The following is a 24819-nucleotide window of genomic DNA, read 5'->3' on the forward strand; positions in this document are numbered from 1 at the left end:
ATAATGTTTACCTTCGGTTAGATCTGTCACATTTTAGATCAGCACAGATAAATGATAGATTATAAAGGCAAAGAACGAAGTTAGAATCGTAATAAAATCTGTGGTATTGTACAAGTCGACATAAGAAGAAATAAAGGGACTTATACTGTGTTCTATGTTGAAGTCAATAAGTAGGTTTAAATCACTGTAATTATTTATGGACTAGAGATTACGTCTATCATACGATCTCTGAAAAAGATAGTTTCGATAGGTGTTAACTGCTAAGTGAATCAGTCAATGATCTGAAGATTGATATCACGATTTTTGTTTGATCTCCTCCTGACTTTCTTCCAAACTACGCCAATTCTGACTTGCGAGGCATATCAGAGTGAGCAGGTTTTAAGCATGTGCAATACATTTTCATATATCGTAATTTACAATTTGAACTACTTTTATCCCATCCATACACTTATAACTTTAGTGTAACTCATCTTACAGTTTCACAATATGTTAAAAAGAAATGGTTTCCAAATTAAATATCACCGAATTTCAATAATTCACATCTGTCTCATCAATTCAGAAATCAATCACTAACCTAACAGAGTTACTAAGATTCTGTTGATAGAAAAAACTAGACGATAAGCTCAAATAATTCAATACACGTATCGACCAATTCCGAGGTAATATCTCTTTAAAATCATATTAACTAACTTATACTAAGAAAAATCAATGAGTATGTATTTGTACATTTTGAACATTTAGATAATAAACTAATGTTCATTTATCTATTGTATATCTAAATCTACTAGCGACTACTTACTAAAGGGGAAGTTATGTAACCATTGTTACCTAGGTAATAGTTATGCAACATTCAGAAGAGTAAAATTGTCTTATTAAATTTCTGATGTTACTACACATTAGAGTGTTAGATTAAATAACAGATGACGTTAAGTCTTTCAACTGTAACATGATGATATGGTCTAAATTCTAGTTCAAATAAATTCTAATTATATTTCAATAACTTACCGACATGTGTGAATATGCAAAGATATTCATGGAATTTAATGTCCTAAATAATTAATTGGTCAGTGAATACAATAAAGCCTATTAATACAAGAATAATAATAAATAAATTGTATCTAAACGCAAATCATTACTGTTAGTTGGTTATAGGTAGTTGGCAGAAATCACAGGTTGACTTAAGTTTCAGTCTAGTTGGGACTTGTCAACAAGGTGTACCTACAATATTGATCGAATTGATGCTCCCTGTACTATTTGATTGCAGATCATCCAGTCTTAGACGGCAATAATCAGTATTTAAATTACGTGTGCTCCTAGATAATTTTTACTATGTTAGTATTTTTATCTCTATCACTAATATTTTTAAGTGAATTCTCTGAAATCACTAACTAGTTATGTAATCTGGTAGTCTGTTAACTCCATGATTAAATTCATTCAACTGATAATTGATTAAGTCTGATCAGTAATAAAGTCTAGACGGAAAAATAACATTGATTACTTATTTAGTAAGTGAGAGAGTAATTCATATTTTATGTTCTGTGAATTCCTTACTTTTAATTAAACTAATGTCACAAAAGTAAATATGAAAATAACTAGTTCATAGTTAGATAGATATATATTTGATATTTTATCATTTCATAGCGGTGAATTCCATCGCAAACAAACCGAGGTATATTCAACGCTAGATATCAACACACTGAGAATTATAGATGACAACTGACTACATTTACACGATGTAGTGAAAATGGAGAGTGAAGTTATCTGTGGCTTCGTGAAACGTCCCAACTATAAACACTGAATTTCTTCACTCTCCTTAAATTTTCTTGAAACAAGTCGATCTACGCTTATCAATCGCGAGTTTAATCATATACGTAGATTCTTACGAAATGAAATTGTACAGAGTTAACATCAGCATCGAGAACTCTGATGGTTAGAGCGTGCTAGGGAGTTAGAAATTGCATCTGCGTCTGATAACTGGTAGACTACCTCTCGACTCATCCGAAGCAATGGCCGCACGATGTCTAGTGTGAGTGAAGTAATCTATGAAGCTGATGGAACACTAATCAATAACACCCTCCATGATGGCTGACAGCTATGAATGGATAGGTCTACTTGCAGTTGCATACAAACTATTGACTCCTGTCATGCTTCACAGGCCAACATCGGTTGTGTGTCTTGATGTCAGGACCGCATTCGATTTGTTTAACAGGACCGTTCTCTGTGATTGTCTGTAGAACAAGGGTGTGTCTGGGACGTTTTGTTAACATGTAGAAGTCCCTGTAAACAAACACTCCAGATATAGTAAGGATGTGCAAGCGCAACTGTTCACTGTTCCATTCAAGCAGTGGGTCTAGACAGGGTTATCCAATCCCTCTGTTCCTCTTCAAATATACCACCAATGATATTTTTGAAGCGTCTCATACTAGGACAGAATAGCTTCCAAACTCTTGTGTTTTTTATGGCTTTCTAACTAAAGTTAGCCTGTGATGTAAAGTTAAAAAATGCATTTATCACCACAACCTTATGTATGAAGTAAACTATGAATCGATTATTCTTATTACTGTGTAGTAGGCGCTGAAGTTATTTATCTAGAAAAACAATTTAATCTTCATGTTTTTAAATCGTTATCAATACCGCAAATTAGGGGATATAAAACCTTCAAAATTGAGCCACACCTAAACTAAAGAAAAAATTACTACATCACTATGATTATACTTTAAAATGGAACTACTAAAATTAAAATCGACGTTTCTATTTATCAATACTGTTATATCCGAGCGAAGATTAAATCACGAGTAACTTCTGAGACATATTAATTGACTAATATCATCTATATATTCTTATGGTATAACTATTCAGTAATTACATTGTGTATATTTATGCTCATCTTATTATAAGCTTCAATTTTGACCTATAATTTACTATTATACCATTTACTGTTCCTAAATTATGTTCAGTTTATTAACTACCGTCTCGCAAGTTCACAGCCACTTTTTGGCTTATTTGTGTATGAATGTTACTTTCTATTTTATGGTGTGTTGCGGTCTGTTTGGTTGATATGTAAACCCGGTATGTCTGAAATAAATCATTCGATTCGATTCGCATAGTGGGAGCTGGTATTGGTGTTCTGGACTCAGGTGGACGGGCTAGGCGGATATAGGAACAATACGGATGCTAGGCTTCTCATACCGGTCAAACGTCATCGGTTCAGCACAGTGTGAAGATCGTATAGTTGTATTTCGATTGGTGGATAAACCAAATGATGACTAGCCGGACATAATGTCATAACAAATACCATGTTGAGAAAAATATTTTCAAATATTTTTGGACTGAGATCATGAACCGACTGATGTTAGACCATCATGGAAAACCTGGAAAAATTGGACAGTCATTTCGTCCTGTTGTGGGGCGCCTCAGCAGTGCTCATCCACGATCCCACCTCGCCAGATTCGAACCCATGGCCTTCAGTCTCGTGCGTGAACGCCTAACCTCTAAACCATTGAGCCGGCCGGGATCCGATGATGTTAATGTGTAACCTCAACCAATCCACGAAATTGCACGACCATCTTCCATTGTACCGATGTAATTACCTGTCTCTACCCGACACGGATTAGCTCCACTGGTCACGGGTTCTTACTAGAACTCTGAGAATTTCCTCACGAAGCTAGTCACTAGTGAGCACATGGTAATTATCAGTTTGGAGTTTGTGGAGATTATCAAATATATGAGTTCAACGAAAAACTAACTACCAAACAAACAAACAAACATACATACATACATACAAATAAACAAGAAAGATAGTTAATCATAGAAAATGAACTAAAACATGATTTTCACAATCTGAAACATAATTCTTTAGTGAATTATACCATGCTTGCAATCCATTTACATTTATTTATTTTCAGAGATTGAAATCATGAGTCAGTTGAAGCTAGACCACCATGGAAAACCTAGAAGCACTGAACGGCCGTTCCGTCCTAGTATGGGACTCCTCCGTGGCAGTGCTCATCCACGATCCCGCACCCCGCGGGATCCGAACTCAGGACCTACTGGCTTCGCGCGCGAGCACTTAACTATTAGACCACTGAGCGGGCATCCAGTGGTGTTAATGTCTAACTTCAACCAATCATCTGCTCACTAGTGACTGACTGCAAGAGATACTCCTGGAGTTCTAGTGGGAAGCCGTTACCAGTGGAGTTCAACTAGGTCTGTTGTGAGATATCAGCTCACTGAAGACAATGGTGGACGGTGGCACAACTTCGTGGATTGGTTGAAGTTAGACATTAACACCGTTGGATGCCGGCTCAGTGGTCTAATAGTTAAGTGCTCGCGCACGAAGCTAGTAGGTCCTGAGTTCGATCCCGCGGGGTGCGGGATAGTAGATAAGCACTGCCACGGAGGAGTCCTATACTAGGACGAAACGGCCGTCCAGTGCTCCCAGGTTTTCCATGGTGGTCTAGCTTCAACTGTCTCATGATTTCAATCTGTGAAAATTTCTAAAATCTCCACAAACCCCTTCTGATTTATTTATTTATTTATTTATTTATTCAAGTTATATATATAGATGAACGGTATTAATAATAATAATAATAACAATAATAATAATAGATTTATAGGTAAATTTATATGTGAATTCAACTAAATCCATATAACCGTTTTCATACTAATTATGAAATAATAATAATGATAATAATAATAAATAGACATTTTGTTCACCCACGCATAATTTATTTTAAGCGCATATACGACTGCACAGAAACTAACTTATTTTAAAAATACTTTACTCGTATATCTATCACACACAGACATAAGTTATATATATATATAAATGCACAAATATACACACACACACTTGCCAACATACAATAACATACAACAGGTAAATCGCGCATATCCAATGTTTTAAATTATTGACTGTAAATAAATATTTCGGTAATTTGTAAATAATCTATTCCCCATGTGTAATTGTTCTGTTTGGTTTGGTTTGTTCGTTTTTTTCTTTGGTATCTAAATGAATGTAAAACTTGTTTATCATGTTAAATAAACAAACTATATGAAAAGATTAAAATGTGAATTACGTGTTTCCAATATATTTTATCTATACCATTACCATTACTATTATTGTTATAATGTAGGCAGTTTTATGAATTATATATTATCTCTTTCTACCTAAATAGGTAGATGGCAATAAAGTATAATTGGAATAAATAAATACAATATCACTGCCTTTTTCTCTTCTTCATTTATGCTGTTAAACTCATCAGATCAAACCAATGAAAACAAATATTCTTGTATTATATAGTCAGTTTTATTAAACTTAATGACTTAAATACGCTTATCATTGCACTTTTCCTTTTTTTTCTTTTTTTTGTGAAAGCAAAAAACAACCAAATAGTCTATTGTAATATTGTTCTTTTAAAAAGTTCCTATTGAATATTATCTAACTCATAAGTCAACTTTGATATTTTATTGATTACAGTGAAAACCAATCGGAATTCATATTAATAAACATTTAACTTTTCAGTATAATAGTTTGGTAGTCATAATCATTATAGAGCCTAGCACAAGTGTGTATTAGTTCAAGTCACCATAGTACATAAACAAGATGAAATTGATAAGATGAGGAGCAAATGAATTAAAATAATACGGTAGTGATGATGATAAGAATGACAAAACATTGAGAATATGGTTGGAATAGACAAAAGATATGTGATGGATTATTGAGACTAATGATCTAGAGAACGATGAAGAGTGATTACATCTAAGGTATTCATACAAATCCTGGGGCATGTCACTCAACGTCTCTAAATCTTTGTGAGGATCACAAATAGATAATTTAACTAGAACAGACTAACGTTCAGTGGTTTAATGGACTGTTCCCTGTTTTAGCTTAATCGTCCCTAGTTATCTTTTAAACTATTCCGGTGGCAATCAGTATCGTACTTTGAGATTTATATGTGGCTGGTCATACTCAATACATACTTGAACTACTTTAATCGATGAAGATTCACATACTTATAAGCTAATTTGCCATTTCGCCAAGTACTTTGGATCTAACCACAGTTTTACTCAGTCTTCTATTCTCATACTTACATAATCACTGCTTACACAAATGTAAAAATAACAATAACTGAAGGATGTAAAATACATTCGTGTTGTATTTTATTGTTTACTTTCTTCAGTTAAATGCACATTTATCAAGTTTAAATTAATTTAAACAATAAACATAAAATCCTTTACCATGATTGAGTTATCATAAAAAAATAATAAAAATTATTTTAAAAAAACTAAAGGAATATTGTAATTTAGCTTATGAAGTTATAAGTAACTAAAGAATGCACTTGATCAGATACATTATTCAATCATTCTGCATTTGGAAATACTACTGACTTTGCTTTTTTATTTAATTTTACATGGAAACTAATTGTATGAAGTAAAGGGTTCTGAATTATTAGTACTTTTCAATATTTTTTCAAAATAAATATCTCGCGATTTAGTTTAGACATTAACACCATTGGATGCCGACTCGGTGGTCTGGAGATTAGACGTTCGCGTGCGAGACCGATAGGACTTGAGTTCGAATCTCGTGAGGCCGGATCGTAGCTGCGCAGTGCTGAGGAGTCTCACAATAGGGCGAAACGGCCATCCGGTACCTCCAGATTTTCCATGGTGGTCTAACATCAATCGGTTCATGATCTCAATGAAAAACTTGATAATCTCCACAATTCCATACTGATACTTTGATAACATTAAAAGATCTAAGACAAGCAATCATAAAATACAGTCTTAAATACTACAAAATTTAGGCGCATTTAAGCACACATGTTATTAACTCTTGAACATCTAGCAGAAAAAATACATTCATTACATACACAAAGAATCAAATGACAATGAACTAATTAAACAAAAGACTTTTTATGTGTATGCAGAATAAAATCAGGTGAGTTATTGATGAGGTCTGGGAATACTCAATAATGTGATTGTTTGGATGAGTTGTTTGCTATAGATTAATCTAAATTTGGCTATGACTGGCATTAAACCATAAAAAGTGTCAAATACTTCAAGATGGATTAATAAAGTCCGAGTGTTCAATAGTAACCTATGGAATTGAGATACCTCAATAATGAAACAGTAGTCAATAATGCCACTAGATAGTGGTCATACTACACTGATAATCGACCGATGTTGGAACTGTTCACTGGTGAACATTATTCCAATGATTCTAACTGCTAAGTATTCGATTTGAGACTGAAAAGTCCTAGGTTCAGTATCTAACAAAACAAATGATGGACACTGGTGAAGAACCCCATACTACAACAAAACAACTATCCAGTGCTCCTGAATGAGCTATTTAAAAACTCTTACCTGAGTATAGCAATGAATTTTAGTTTTGGAAGATGAAAAATGAAATAAGAAAACTGTTTTGCGTAAAAGTAATGAACAGTCTGTTAAAAATAAAAATAAAGAAAATTCCATTTCGGTCTTGTTTCAAAGTAATTCTTCCTAATGTTTACATGTTATAAAAAACGTTAATACTATTTTGTAGAGAAAATTATTAGGTATAATAAGAAGAGGTAGGTGAGTTTGTTTTCCAAAGTTTGTTAACAATAGTAACAAAATGGTGGCTCAATTTCATGGATTAGTTGAAGTTAGACATTAATACCGTTGGATGCCGGCCGGTTCAGTGGCCTAGTGGTTAAGTGCCTGGCGCGAGACTAATAGGTCCTGGGTTCGAATCCCGCGTGGCGGGCTTATGAATGAGCACTGCTGAAGAGTCGCACAATAGGACAAAACGGCCCTTCAGTGCTGCCACGTTTTCTATGGTTGTCTAGCTTCAAGTGACTGATGAACTCAACTATTGAAAATGGTTTTTGTTTAAATTTTATTCATGTTACAGTGTAACTTCGTCTAGAAAACTATGAAGCATTAAATAGTAACTGTGTCATCATTGTTTTAAGACTTTTTTTTAACAATATACAGACATGATTTAATGTATAGCAGATTAATATTTCTTTTTGAGTATCAGACATCGCTACTGTGGTGTGTGCTACTTATGTTGACATAAGTAGTGTATAACGCTAGTCACTAATAGAATGTTTGGCAGCAGAAGGTTGAGAAGATCGAGGAGGGAAGAACGGGAACAGAAAGCAATTCGTGCAGAAATGAAGGAACAATGAAGTCTGAGACAATTAATGAACATTTTACAAATGAAGTATTGAAGTATGATTATATATATATACTCCAATATACTAATGAAGTAATAATTATATATCGAAGACGATGGCTATTTACAATAGAAACAAGCAATTCAGTAATGATAGTGAACACTGAAAATTTAATGTGAGGTCATTGTTGAATATCAACCTTATATGTTGATGTGAACACATTGAACTTGTGTTGTTTCTTGTCAATTATTCACTATACAGATGATTAATTTTTTACTGAATTTATGATAAACGTCTGTGGATGCGGTTCTAATAAAACCAACGATGAGAACACTCTGAATATTAGAAGAAGCAATGTGATGTGAATATCGGTTAGGTTGATCAATATACCCTAAATTTTATGAAATCAGTTTTCTTCTGACGTCAGTTCGTGTGTTTTTAGAATTGACTACGCCTTGTTCATGATTTTTCTTGTCTTTTGACATTAATTATTACAATAGTGGTGTTAGATAGTCTTTTCATAGTTGAAAATGACATTATTAAATATCTCATATCTTCTCATTTCACCAATATTCTTTGATAAATTAACCGTTATTGTTTCTTACTTATCCATACATTGACACTATTATGTAAGCTAAAATATTAACTATTCATCAACTCATCCATAAAACACGCTTCGATAAAATTCTGATGTTTGCTATGAATTATATTGAATGATATATAAATCAATGAGTGTAAACACTGAATCAATTAAATATTAGTTAGCCAAAAGAAGACATAATTATAAGACCAGTAAAAATCAAGTTGTATAGAATGAAACGGGATAAATAAGAGTACCAATTAGTTCCTAACAGTTTCAGATAGAATTCTTTATAGCTTATAGTGGAAATGGCTATTGATTATAATAAGATTAATCATTTTGAATTTTATTCGTAATGAAATTTTCAAATATTCAGCTTTAAATAACAAGGTATTGTCAGTCATCCAGATCAATCGATCAGAAAATGAACTCAGTCCAACTGAGGAGGAGATAAAGAAGGACGAAATTCGTTGAAATTGAGAAGAAAAAGTGAAATTAATCCGTGGAGATATATAAAATGATAAGTTAAATTAAGAGGATAACGAATTTGTTCAATGAGCAAACTGATATATTTCATTTAGTTAATCGATCAAAGATTGGTCTCTGTCGGAGTGTCAATAGAAACTGTTGTGCGCACTCAAGATTCCACCATCAATCAGACCTAGGACCTTGAGTCTCGCAATGAACTCAATGATCTAATGGCGTCGATGATGAATACAATCTACAAATGTAACTAATCTTCACAAGGTCGCCTCAGAAAAAAAGAATTTATTAGAGTACTGTATATATTCCAAGCATTAGAGAATGGGACTTTCTTTCAATAAAGTATACATAGAGTCCGAATTCTTCTTCATAGATATCGATAGGTAGTGTCACAGTGTCGCAGAACAAAGAATGATTATGACAAAACACTCAATAATCAAATGGATTTATATATACTGAGTATATACACAACAAGAATCTTACACACATACCTACATAAAGTATATTAAATAGTTATGTGAAGAAAAATAAACATAATAAGCCAATCTCACTATTCTATCCGAACATAATGGTTTTGCACAAAAAGATATCATAAATATATTCACTGCCCTTATTTCTCTTAACTCCGCCTGTAGTTCTTGTAGAGTTACTGCCGGTTACAAGCCAGGGTAAAGGATGAGGGTTGGGCACGCGATCGGCAACCCCATCCTGTAGAAAAAAATCTCTCTAAAAATAAACGCCAATCTTATTTCTGATGATAGTGATCAATTTATTACAGATATGTATGCACACATAAACATAACATCTTATACATGTGTATATTTACATACTTAACAATAGAGCAAAGATACATTGCAATGATAATGTAATTTAACAGTTCAAATATTATCATAATGAGAAAAAATGTTCCTTTTTTAAAAAAAAATAACTTAACCAAGTACTTATTCAAACAATTCATTCCAACATTGATAAATATTTCACAGGAAAATGCTGAACAAATATTCTTAAAGCACTAATTTCCTTTTAAGATTTAATCGTTAATTAGTTGGTGATTAGTGGGTAGTGGTGATGGGGGGGGGCGTAGAAGTGAATAACATTGAATTGATTTAATGAAAATGAAAAGTCACTTAATTTTTGTGCAGTTAATTAAACATGGATACTAAATAAAGTTAATAAGTGAATAATGAGTATGTTATCTTTAGTAAACAAAGAATAAATTCAGCATGTTTAAGTCTTTATGTGTAATTAATTAAGTTCATAATGAAAAAAACAAACAATGATTGACAAGATTTCGAAGAAGAGATTGTGGTAATGAACGAATGGATAAATCTTGATGATCAGATTGAATATAAACAACAGAGTGAGCTATTTTCACAAACGTTGCTAAATATTACATCATGAACATCTATGGGGGTTATTTAATTAGTGAATTTTTAATAAGTTTAAAACTGATATGTTCTGGGTTCGAATCTCGGGGGGGGGCGGGTCGTGGATGTGCACTGCTAAGGAGTCCCATAATAGGATGAAACGGCCGTCCAGTGCTTCCAGGTATTTCATTGTGATCTAGCTTCAATTGACTCGTTAATTCAATCATTAAATTTAAAACTCTCAAACATTCTCGTTATTCATAACTATGCTGATTATTATAAGTCAAGATTTCTATATTTTCCATAGATTAGTTCTGATTCTATATGTTCATAGTTAATATTTTGACGTATTTCAGAGTGCTGCTGGTGTGACGTGTATTTGATCACAGGGTTTGTATACCTCCATGTATGCCAAGTGATACTCAGATGAAAGTTGGTGTGTTAACTAGTATGAATGTAGACTATACATATTCAGGGCAAGTAAGTCTCAAACTTCTTTACTTGTTTTTTAGATGCGATACCATTATGTAAGCAAAGACCCGTGGGGCTGCAGTCCCCAATAAATCACATTCAAGCGGTGAGTTTGTGAGCCTCAAAAAAACGGAATCCGTTCCAGTAGAATCACTAGGTTTCCCCAGTAGACTTCACCAGCTATTCTCTGGTTGAACATCACACCTATCGAGCAACTTGGTCAATGTGACCATTAATGTCGAACTCTTAGTTTCAACCTCATCGACTTCAATGTCATCTCAATCAAAAATATCTGATAATCGATTGCTAATAAATAGTTGTTTATTTGAAAGTAATAACTTAACAAGTTCTTATGAGCATTAGAACATATAAAGTAATGGACAAATCGCATGATTTAACTAACATAGAAACTCATTGATTTTATATAGCTAACAAATTAAGTTTATGTTGACGATACTGATGTTGATAAGTATTATTATTTCACATTTTATCCTTAAATGTTACTTTTTAGTGGCCCGGGATCTGACTCTAGTGAGATTGTTTCTGAGTGTTATTGGGATATTCATATCATCAATCCTCGTATATTATCACCGACTTAAATAGCGTCAGTGAATAACGGAATTAAATAAGCCAAATACGAGAATGGATTTTGAATATGTATATTTCGTGCACCCATTGATTTGAACAGGCAATCAGGGAATGAAGCCAAATGACTCACAATGGGAAAGGCATGTGAGCCAACTCCCATTTAGCGTTAATCAATATTTATAGTCACACAAAATTAAGCTGAAGACATGTAATGAATGGGATAAAAAGGGTACACACATATGCGCTCGTATAAAAACAATCAAGATTGATAAGCAAATGTGACTCGAGTAGAATGAATAGACTGACCTGTCCGAAAGCTAGAATAAGGTATATGAACTTAACGTAATAACCGACACTACAGCTTATATTTCATACATACAATGTCACTTTATCTTACTGAAGAAATACAGTTTTGTTTCATGTTGAATTCAATGAGAATACTTCCATTTTGTTTCAAGTAAGCAAACAAACAAACAAACATTTCTTTTGTTAATTGTATACTTTTAGGAAAAGAAGAAACAACGCATAAATTGTCTCACATCACTTTGATTTTACATTGATCTTTCTATTTAACTAATTTCTTGATTGTTTTTCTAAAAAAAACCCAGTAAATAACGCTATAGCTTAACCTTCATGGCACAAGGAAAAAGAACAAACAAACGAACAACATGTTAGTGTACTATATAATCAGTTGTTTTAATGAATTATTTAGTTAATGAAGATAGAATTAGATGAACAAACAGATAAGCGACAAAACTGAAACTAAAGAATTAAAGAAGATTCTTTCCTTTCTTGGTTCTTTTGTTAAGATATTGAATTGTGAACATTATAAGTTTTGAATAACTATTGCTCAATAACCATCTCGTCAATACTAATGGTTTATGTCTGATTCAGTCGAAATAGGTAGTACTATTTAAAGTATCAGAATTGTGGTTAACAATATTTTGGGTAGATTATTTTTGAGTCGGCTTTCCGAGAACTGCAACGGAGCCTCCAGAGGTCCTAAAGGAGCCGAAGAGTCCTAGTCAATCAGAGCATGATGGAGCTTTCTAGAATATCAACGTGGCGTACTACTATTGATCAGTAGCATAATATGTCTTTTAGCAGATTGGCTAAAATATGGTGTTGATTTAACAAATGTTAAGATCTATAAATACCCGTGTTTTTACTGTACAAAAATGAACCTTTGGAGTAAAGTGTTTTTCGCTTATTTTGCGCCTTTTCTCTCGAGTTCAGGTCGCTGCGTAGTTCTAGCTTGCGGGTTACCAGAATAGCTTAGTAACCGAATAAAGCGTTCAAATTAATAAGACTTACCAATTATATTGATGATAAACCTTTTATTCATAAAAATCTAAATGATTGTGTAGATATGACTTAAAGAAATTTGAGTAGATTGGTAATGAGCTCATTTAAAATCTAGTGAACTGACTATTCAGTGTTTACATAGTATTTATCAACATACAACAATGTTAACTGTTTTGGACGAAGTTATTCGACTTCATTCGGCACAGCCGTTCCGGAGTTTCGACATTATTATTATTATTGCTATTATTATTATTATCAGTATGAAGGATATCATTGTTCACTTTCGTTCACAGTGTGAAATAATGATGAACTTTCAAACTTTTGCCAGAAATAGCCGTCAGCGAATAGTAAATTTCTCAGTGAGATGGTTACGTGCTCAAAGTTTGGCCCGTCGACCCAAGAGTCAATCGCTGATAGTATCATGATTATTTTAGAAGTTCTGAATGACGACGAAACAGCTGCAAAGAACCAACTACTTTTTAAAAATTACCTTTAGCTTACGTTAATCAATAGAAAAATTCACATTTACTTTAATGTATCAATTACGCATTAAAAATGTGAGTTTAGCAAATAGTTGTTTAAATCCTTCAATTGAATAAACGTCTAATCTTGACTTTACTCCCTCATCAAGTTTAAATTACATACCGTTAACTAGTTCGATGTGAGGTTTTTTTACCATAGATTTTAGTTAAACATAATAACTGTCACATTCCAAATGTAAGAATGGTCACAGTTGTCATTATCACTAACAGGTAAATGTGAGTAAATAAGTCAATTATTTGATCTGTTTATGAATAAGTAGCTTAAAATTTCCTAGAGAATTTATTAATCTTTTGGTAAATTTTACGTTAAGAAATTACAATTATGGTGGTTTCCAGTAGTGAATTAGCTTTTTCTGGCCTCTTCAGTATTGCTCATCCATAATTATGTATGCACTTACACACCATATCGAATCAAGAGTGTTCAGGCATCAAAATGAAGTATCTCCACAAACTCATGGTAAAAATAATCAGCTGATAAAAAACTAGATCCTAGAATAACTCTAAGAAAGAAGTCATGACCTATAAAGTTAAATCATGTATTGATTTACATTTCATAACAATTAAATATATCTCGTCAATTGACTGTTATAAAAAGATGAACTATATTGATTCACTAATCTATAAATAACACATTTATTTTGAAAATGAAAAACCTTAAGTTAGATTTCCGGTGACATTATGGGTGGATACAACTTAAGATGTTCAAAGTCTCATTATATCTATATATAAAGATATTTATTCAGCTTAAATGAAAAGTGATTCCCCGATCAAGATCATTTTTTTTGTAAACATAAATCAATTAAAATTAAAATAACAAATATACATATAGAAGGTATAACTAAACTGAATAAAGTAATTTGATAAGATCAAATAATACGTCTGTATAATGAAAATATTAATGATTGAAATTTTTCAGGTAAATGATACATTTACATTGTATGTGCATACATGTACATTTACTTATTTAAATGAAAAGAAGGTAGTGAAGAGTAAAACAGAATGGTCAGTAGAGAAGAGAAGAGAAGAGAAGTGAGTAAAAAGGAATAGGGAAAAAAAGGGAGGGGGTGGGATGGGGAACAAAACGAACAAGTTATGTTAATTAACATGATTTCTATGAATAATATTATATTCATTTATGAAAATTAATCTATCATTGGATTTCTGAAAATAAAATATAAAGAAAAAATAGCCTGTTCTTTTTTTCCTGTCCGTTCGTTCGTTCGTTCGTTTAAAAACAATTCTTATCTAATTTTTGGCCAAAAATATACCATGGCCTAATTTCCGGTCTTTGAAAAAGACATGAATCTCTATACAATATTGATATGATTATGTAATTTTCTGTATGTAACTAACTCATTTACCATGTGTAAATTATTATTTAACTCTTTATAAACTAAATTGTACATATAAGGATTAGTGATATTTAAGAGAACAAAATTGACTGTCTGAATCGAAGTAGGTGAAGGGGAGCTTGAACTTGAAACTCACTATTTAAAAATTGATTAGTTAAATCATCAGGTTACTATATAGTTAATACAACTATTCTGTGCATACTTTTCATGTGTTTTTTCTATTTGTTTATTAATAGGTAAACATCTAAATTACAGGTTGAGGTGTTAGTTCGAGCGCAAACTCGTAGTTACAGCATATACATACATATGTATGATACTGTTTTGTTTAGCTGACTGTAGAGATTTCCATTATGAAATAACTTTACCTAGTAAACCAAAAAAGCCAGTGAGAACTGGTAGCCTATGTAACTTTCATAGAACGAGTTCATTGTGATGTTCAAATTACCCTGTAATCAGCTATATATGTATATTAATGAGCTGTTCTACATCATTAAATCATACGTATCATGAAATGCTCTATAGTATTTAAATGGTTAACTAGTTGGTTAGTTCATCACGGAAATCATTTCAAAAACATTAGTCATTTTTAATTGGTTATATACTTAAAAAATCAAGTGACAACTAATCCGTCATAAAAATCCAAGTCCAAGTATAAAGCGTCATTTTGTTTAAAACAAATCTTGTATAAGAAGCATCAATAGTTACGTAATCATGTCTTACTATTTTGATTCATGGTAACAATAAATTAAGAACTCACAGATTTAATTGTTCTACAGAATAATTTTTATTTGCAATATACAACAATATTACTGTATTTTCTGTGTAAATGTACTAATTTTGTTTAATCGATACACTTCGTATTTAAATTTCAAGTATTGAGATTATTGAGTTAAACCTCATTCAAAACTCCACTCCATCTGGAGCACTTCTGAGGCTACTGCCAATCCCAAGTCCGGATAAAGGAGGAGGGTTGAGTATGGGGTTAGCGACCCCATCCCCTAGAAAACTAACTCGCTAAAAAAACGATAACCAGAAAAAGTAATTCAAACTATTTAAATTCTGCCCTGGGAGTTAGAAGGTCTTCATTTAGAAGAGTTATAGTGCCTCATGGTGAAAGTCGAGTTCCTTCGGAAATCACGAAACTGATGACTCTTCTGACAACCAGAGCAACCATTAATTTAAGTACATAGGATGCTCGTACAATGTGGGAGACCGGAAGAGTAATCTTAATTGCTTCGGAAATAAAAGATACAACTTGGAGATGCTTGACATTAGTAAAACATATCGGACGCTGGTTGGACAACAAAGACTAGCTTCGGGGGAGCTGGTGTCATACTTCAATCAAAACTTATCAAAAATATAACTCTATGTGGTTTTGAATGATTCAATATCCCCTCCGCCCCGCATGTTAACAAATTCTAACAGTTTCCTGTATAACATACAAATACGTATATACATTTATTTTTACGATGATGAAATTATACGATTTATAACTTAAATTAGATCGATTTCATTGTTACTTTTTCAACAAGACATTGTTCCGTGTTCCATTGTTAAACAACTGTTGAATGCTTAGCATCCTATTCACTCATTCAGTTATATTGTTCTCTCCCAAATATTTAAAATATTTAAAATATTCTAACTAATGATATCAGACAACAAGTGTAAGCAAATGTACTACAATCTCTAGAAATCTTCGTTCTAACAATAAACATGTGCTCACTAGTGACTAGCTTGAAGATTTATTTCATGGAGTTCTGTTTTACTACGACTATTACCACCAAGTACTTTCAGCCTGACTTATGGATGGAGTAGGATAGTATGCTTAACTTCTCATTATTATGGTAAATTAATTATAGCTGTATAATCCATTTTTAAATTATCCATTGACGTTTATTCATGATATACTATTTACCCTGATTACATAATCTCTTATTGACTAACTTTTCATTCTTTCTCTGAATGAACTTTTATGACATCAACAAGCACATATAAATGTTCATCAATCTTAACCATTGTATTTAATATATATATATATATACCGTCTCGATCAACCATCTCAACTTTATTGTATCTATACCAATATTACTAGTTATGATTTTACTCCGTTTATGCAGCTGATGACCAACCGTGAGAACAGAGGAAGAATAACTCGTTGTGTACTCCAAAAAAATTTTTGTGTTATTGTTTTCTTCACAATTACCAAAAAAAGCAAATAAATTTAATGAAGTAATAATCATTATAACAACATAAATACATATAGATTCCAGACTTAGAAAAAACATTTGACTTATTTCTAATAACTTCGTTTAATCGTGTAACCCTTCACTATGTGTAAAATTGCCTATACATACAATTGCATAGCTCAAGAAAATGTCAATATTAAAAAAAAATTCTCCCCTGGTTATGCAATCCAAACAAGTTTAAAATAGAATTATTAATAATAATATTTGTACTAACTCCGCCTGGTGCCATTCTAGGGCTACTGCCGATCCCGGATAAAGGAGGACGGTTGAACATGGGGTTAGTGATCACATTGCGTAGAAAACTAACTAGCTAAAAAAAACGCTACTATTTGTACTGTTTAGTAACAAAATTATGTCTGGGATTGTCTCTACCTTCTGAATAAAAATATGTTACACTTAAATAATGATATCATAAACAATTTGCACAATATTTCCAAATGCAAACAATTCATGATATAATATGGGGAAACAGTACCCTACTTTCATCATGAGTGAACTTTATTAATAACAATTCTAAATTGGATTTTATAAATTTATTCATTAGTATATGACAAACGGTTCATTTTACTGCTTAATAATTTGAAGTCATTACCAAAACTCCTACTATTAACAGTTTGATAGAAATTTAATTAGAATAGTAGGGAATCTGAGAAAATCCGGTTTTAATGATCTTGTGTGTGGGGGGGGAGGGTGGTGTTGGAACAGTTGTGATTGTATATTATTGAAGAGTTTAAAATAACGCTATTCGGTTTGATTTTTATGTTTTAGATTACATTTTTCCAGTGAATATAAATCTACTCTGAATATGTATACATTGACTTAGATATAATTAGACATTATTTTTAGATAGTGACCAATAATAGAATCCAACAAATGTCTTCCATCATAATATATACATCAAACAATAAGTATTGAGTACTGGGTTTTATTATATTAGGCTAGGAATAAAATCTACGATAACATCTTCGTTTCATTTAGAGTCCGTCAACTGATTATTTCTGATTCGCATTGTTGATGTTCACATTGAGATTCAAACACAGTACTTATCTCTTTAAACCCTAGCATGAATGAAGTGAAAGATACACGCGCCGTATTTTGTTCCTAGTTACTATCCTTAAAGATAATTGATTAAATTATCGTTTTTTTTCGATGATTTTTATGCCGTTTCCGAATTGATCTCTTTTTTGTTACCTTCAATCATTAATCATTTACTGCATTGGTGTCAGTGAAATGTTGTAGATAATTAACTAGTTCGATTTTGTTTTTGAGATTTCTCACTGGTTTCCGCTTTCTATGAGGTCAAACTGAAAAAAATTTATTGTACTATAATCAATAGCTAAATATGATGACAGTTTTCATTGTACGTTTTTTACCGTTTAACTAGAAAAACTTCTGTTAAACTAAATAATAATTTGATTACAAAATATTTTATTAAACATTCAATTCTATAGATCATTCATTTTTCTACTAATTTCAATGATTATCAAGCAATAGATTAAGTTGATTTCCACATCATTTTCTTTGATTAAGTTGAAAAGATCAACAAAAAAGTGACCGATAGGTTCTGGGTTCGTATCCCGCGTGGCGGGATCGTAGATGCGAACTCTCCCATGATAAGACAAAATGACTGTCCAATGTTTCCAGGTTTTCCACGGAAGTCTAGCTTTAATTGACTCATGATCTCAACTACTGAAATTACTATACTATCCACCGAAATCTCTTCTAATAAAGCAGCAATTGTTTAATCAGTAAAATAACATGAACTCTTTTAGTTACATTCAACTTGTTAGATCAGCTATGGCTAACAACCTTGAATATTTTAAAAGTGAATAGAAATATTCCCACTTCTTTTTTCATTATTCAAAACCATGAGAATGATAAGTCCCACCATTTTAAACCAACGATATTATTCGATGTTCAAATTAATAATAGAGAGTACATTAAATTATCCAGTTATTTATAAAGAAATTATTTGTCCAAAACATCATTTTACGAAATAGATAGGCACATATCAGTTAATAGATATATCCCAAAGAAACATTGAGAGAATAGTTAAACTGAGAATAAAAATAATTTCACTTAATCTCAACATTATAGGTGATGATAATATTGAGAGCCTCAGTGATCTAGTGGTTCAGATTTCGCGCGCGAGACTAAAAGGTCCTGGTTTCAATTCTCGTTGGTGCGGGACATATGGATGTGCACTACTGAGGAGCCCCGTACTAGAATGAGACAGCCGTCCAGTGATTCCAGGTTTTCAATGGTGTTCTAACTTAGATTGATTCATGAATCGAACTATTAGAATTACTACAATCTCCGCAAACCCCCTTTCTTATCATAATTATACATCAATTAAATAGAATGTATTCTGTATACAGATTCTTTGCATTTCTTAAGTTTATACGAATATACAATATCTGTTTAATTAACAAAATTCTTAAACTAATTCGTATTTTTTTAATGGAATTTCTGGCCAACTTTCCATGGGATCATTTTAAATTACATAATGACCAGTATTTAAGTAAATATTTGTCTAAATCTACATTACATAATAGAAACTTCGGGGAACGAGAATAGTTACGTGTATAAAAGTACACTATTATATCCATCTGTTCATTATGGACCTAACTCTTTCCTATCTTGTTCATTTATTTATAAAATTTTTATCTTATTCTTGGTTGTAAAGCTTATTCTACTCAGAACTATTACTCATAATTTATATACACTTCATTACTGGCTATCTTTCGTTAAACAACCATCGAAAGTCAATACGATTTGAACAGATATTTCGACTCAAGATTGAATTTCATAGTTTCAGAGCACATTCGCTATTCCATTGAAAATCGAACTTGGGAGGTTCAAGCTTCTAAAAGTGAGTGTTTAACCCTCAAACCACTGACTTAACATTTATTACCAATATCACTGGTAATATTTATTTCATGTTCAACATGGTCATAAACCAGCGGATTGACATTTATTTTATTTATTATGATGATAATAAATGTATTCCTTATATTTCATAGATAACTTTCGTCAGATTGAAGACTTTGTTAATTGCATATCAGATAAAAATATCATTTAATCCCGACAAATATATAATTTCCTTCTAGAGATATAATTTATCACAAGTTTACACAAACGGTTTCTTTTAACAGATCGAAAATAGACTTGTTTTGATAGATTACTTCATTGGTATAGATAACCTATTCAAACTTATTGATTAAGCATTTACTAAAAATATGCAAGTATCACAAAAAATATTTGTAGATTTCATAGTTGGATTCATGAGTTAATTGAAACTAGACCACCATGGAAAACCTGGAAGGATTGGACGGCCATTTCGTTCTAGTATGAGACTCCTCAGAAGTGTACATCCACGATCTCGCCCCGCGAGATTCGAACCTAGGACCTATCAGTCTCGCGTGCGAACGCTTCACCTCTAGACCACTGAGCCGACCAGTATCCAACAGTGTTAATGTCTAACTTCAATCAATCCACAATTTTAACCATCGGATATACTCATGTGATCTTATAAAAAAGATTAATAAAAATTTTTTAATTACAATTAATCATCACAAAATTCAGGTGGAATTATCATCATCACGTCTATCCACACAGCCATCACCATATAGGTTGATGTTTATTTTCTAATTCATCTGAACACTGGAAGAGCAGGCGGTTATTACAATGGAATTCATGTATCAAATTAATATAATACAACGATATGTATCGTAGGATTAAGTAAAATCAATAACACTTAAGAGTAAATATAAACAACAGTCAGCCCATTGTTCAAGAGCATTTTACAAATAATTCACAAGTTAAACCGATATTCAACAGAATTTTTCTTACGATAAGAACTTTCATCTAAATTTGATCGAATAGTTTTACAGTGTTTGGGCACCGAGTTAATGTGAGACTTTAAAGAGGAAGAATGTAATTGTAAAATCTTAGCGAATGAATTTGAAGTTAATGCAACATTTCGCCCGGCAATCTGGTCCAAGCTTTTTCAAGGAAATATACATTCTTCCTCTATAATATTGAGAGTTTGTGCTATGAATTCATTATCGTAATCAAATATTTAGAGTAATGAATAAACAGACAAATTATTAACGTTATCTTGATGCTTACTAAATAGGGTTATAACTGTCAGTATTTTATTGTTAGTGATCATGAGTGGGGTGTATCATCATACAATCAGAAGATAATCATTGTGTAAATTAACCAGTTAATTGTAATTTGTAGAAAATTCAGTGAAAGTCTTAATGAAATTCATTAATATATCCACTCATCAGTCATATAACCAGTTTATATACAGAAACATTCAGTGATAAGCGTCATTTACTTTCAACATTGATGAAATGCAAAAGAAAAGGTAATGAAATGAAAAACTTAAGTGTAGAAAAAATTCAATGAAATAAATAAAATTGATTTATCATGTGAAATTCATTAGTTTTGAGATGGTGGACAATATTTGGAGCTCAGGTGGATTATTTGGTCGTGGAGCTTTCATCGTTCTTCTGAACGACATCAGCAGTACAAACTTCAGGTAGAAGACTTCTAGTTTTAATAATATGTTGATAACATTTCATTGGCAGTTCCATAAAACAACGTATAAATTCATACTTGCAGAAAATATTTCTGTTTTAATCAATCAAATTATGTTTTTAGTTCTGAGGAGTTAAACAATTCTTACTGTTTGTAACGCTTACAAGAAAGGATAAATCAACTAAGTCGCTCTCCTCTGATATATATGTATGAGTTATTGATATCAGTTGGGATAGAATGATTTCCCCAAGCTTTAGTGAAAATCCCGACTAGTTGAATTCAAGTTTGTTGATAGTGAGACAGTTATCCTCAGTGTTAATGAAGGATCTTCGCCCAATATCTACACATCGAGTGGTCCTTTTTTCCTATGGTACCACAACTGACATAAATCAACAATCAATACAACCTACAAACTGAATAAATGCCCACTGAATCATTTTATCATTAATTACAATCAAGTGAATTTGCCCTATGTAACCAACTTTTGTCTGTTGAACACCAATGATTATGATTGAAAAGTGATAGTAAAAAAATTTCGAAAAACGATCACAATAAAAGATAACCACTCAAGCAGATACTTGTGTTTGTGTAGGTGAGTCAAACGGATACCATCTAAAATGTTACGCAAACAGCTACCGTATATATTTATAGCAGATTATGAAGTTGATTCTTTCTTTAAAAATTGACGTAATTTAGCTCATTTATATTTAAAACTATTCCAGAATCAAATTTTATCATCGAACCATGCTGGAAATTGATTACATACTGAAAATGCTTAACGTTATCCAACAGAGATCCAACAACAACAAGTCTGTATTGATTTATAGAGTGAGTCAAGTTAGCACAGAAGAACATTAAGTTATTGCAATTAGCTAACAAAGATTATAGACCAATAAAAACTGTGACTCGAACGAAGAAAAAATTAAACTACTGATTCGTACTAATCAAATAAACTTAATGTTATAAGGTTACATTATTGAAGTTTCAACTTTTATCATTTAATCAATCAATAAGTTAATAATTCATTAATTCTAAAGTTATAACTCACCTTTATGCATCCCAGTAATTTTATCTCTTAAGATTAACAGATCATAAATTGGTCCAAATTCTTCAAATATTACCCGTAAATCATTTTCTTGCATACTTCTTGGTATTTGTCCAACAAATAATTTTGTATTTTTCGTATTCCAACGAAAATCATTCGACTCTCTATTCTTGAAGGTAGATATTTGATGACGCTCCAATATTGATGATGATGACGATGATGATGGAGACGAAGACGACGATGGCGATGTATGCATTATAGAATGTGTACTGTTATTCTTAGTGTTGGTGTTGGCGTTGTTGTTGTTGTTTGTATTAGTCATAATATTCTCACTAGTTGCCATGGTAACACTTGCATTGGTCATTGGTGAATTACTGCCTGAGTTAGTTTCATGTTCATCCATTATAAGTGAACTGTTACATGATGATAACATCGCATCATCACAGTTGTCTAGTAATAAATGTGATTCAACAACATTTAGATCGTTATTATCACTGCAATGACCACTGCTGCTACTACTTGTTATACCATTATGAGTAGTGATATCACTCCCATTGTTATGATTATTGTTGTTACTAGTAGTTATTTTCGTATTTAGCATAGTTAAATCTGTATAATTCGATGTAACCGTCATAACTGGTTGATTTGGTATATGATGTAAAGGTTCTTTAATATTATTTAACAATGTCGTCATCATAATGATCAGTGAAGCGGTTCAAAGAAATCGGTTCATCATTACATCAGTGTTTTTTTTTTGAGAAACAATGGAAACAATACTTATAATGATTCAATTTGTGATAAGTGAACAAAAGTTATCACAGTATTAATGTTTTTGAGGTAGTCCTCGTTTCTTTTTAGATTTCGAAGATGATTGTCAACATTAAAAAAAATCAGACTATCTTATGTTCGTTTTATTCACAAAAATATGATACTAATAATGGTCATGATAACGATTTTCTTTACATAAAAATATTATACACCTTAGAGTTTATAGGTAAAGCAAAATGTTCACTGTTATTTCCTCACTCCGCTAACTCCTAATTAATTTACTCATCTGTCGAATACCCTCAGAGATGATTAACAAACACACGGAGAGATAGTGGAGGGACACACACTCATGTAAGTCAATATATTATTATTATTATTATTGAATAGACAAACACACGAATACATGTAATGATGTGAAACTACGTTTAGGTAAGGTACTAATTCATATACCTCTCCTCTCTCTCTCTCTCTCTCTCGCTTCATGTTTGCTCATGTGAGTATATAATATGATATATATATATTTTACGATAACGTACATATATTCTGTCTGTATACCAAATGGACAGTGTCCAGTTTGTTAATATTATTATCAACATTTTCATTAAAAAAATTCTCAACTAGAACATGGATTTACACACATCCACACCATATGAGAAATATTTCAATAGATGAACAGAGATGAATTCACGTATCAAGGATGGTTTGAACTAAGTATTGTAGTAGTTTAATACAAAATGGATAAGCCAGTTAGGGTTAAATGTGTATGCAAAAATATACACACATACGTACGTGTGTACACACACACATACATACATATACCCACATTTGTAGGTAAACATACATACATATTTATTCAGCTCTAGTGAGATAATAATAATAATAGTGAATATTAGTAATTAAATTCTCTGAAATGGTGCCTACATGCCACTATCACTACTGCTACTACTCTACTGTAACATCTACAATTGTTACCAATGATGTCTTCACCTTCAAAGTTATACTTACTTCTTTCTTATCCTCACTGTTGTGTGTTGACAAAATGGTAGAGAGGTGAATTTCACCTGACGAAAGAACAGAGAGGCCAGTCATTGTATTTTATGTTATTATTATTATTTTAACTAATCAGAGAATAAGATTACCATATTTACTGCATTCACAAAAAAAATGAGAAGAAAATGTGTATTGTTGTATATCTGATTTTCATTTTTATTTATTTATTTTGTAAATTACCACTTGGTTATGTAACGGATTAATAACAAATTACAATGGAATAAAGAAGTTTGTTGTCAAAACCAAATTAACACGATAGAATAAACTTACGATTTTTTAAAATTATTATTATAAGCTTTATTCAATATT

At 31.9% G+C, this 24819-nt stretch overlaps 1 protein-coding gene across 1 annotated transcript in view; it reads right to left on the minus strand.

The window, feature by feature from the left end:
* CELF5 (CUGBP Elav-like member 5) overlaps positions 1-24017 on the minus strand; it is a 108302-nt gene extending 84285 nt beyond the window's left edge. The window contains exon 1 of the mRNA XM_051217962.1: positions 22696-24017. Coding sequence (XP_051064397.1) covers positions 22696-23389 — 694 coding nt within the window. The 5' untranslated portion in view covers positions 23390-24017. The remainder of the gene's footprint in view (positions 1-22695) is intronic.
* Positions 24018-24819: the final 802 nt, after the last annotated feature.

This window comes from Schistosoma haematobium, chromosome 7, assembly GCF_000699445.3.
Source record: "Schistosoma haematobium chromosome 7, whole genome shotgun sequence".
Lineage (NCBI taxonomy): Eukaryota > Metazoa > Platyhelminthes > Trematoda > Strigeidida > Schistosomatidae > Schistosoma > Schistosoma haematobium.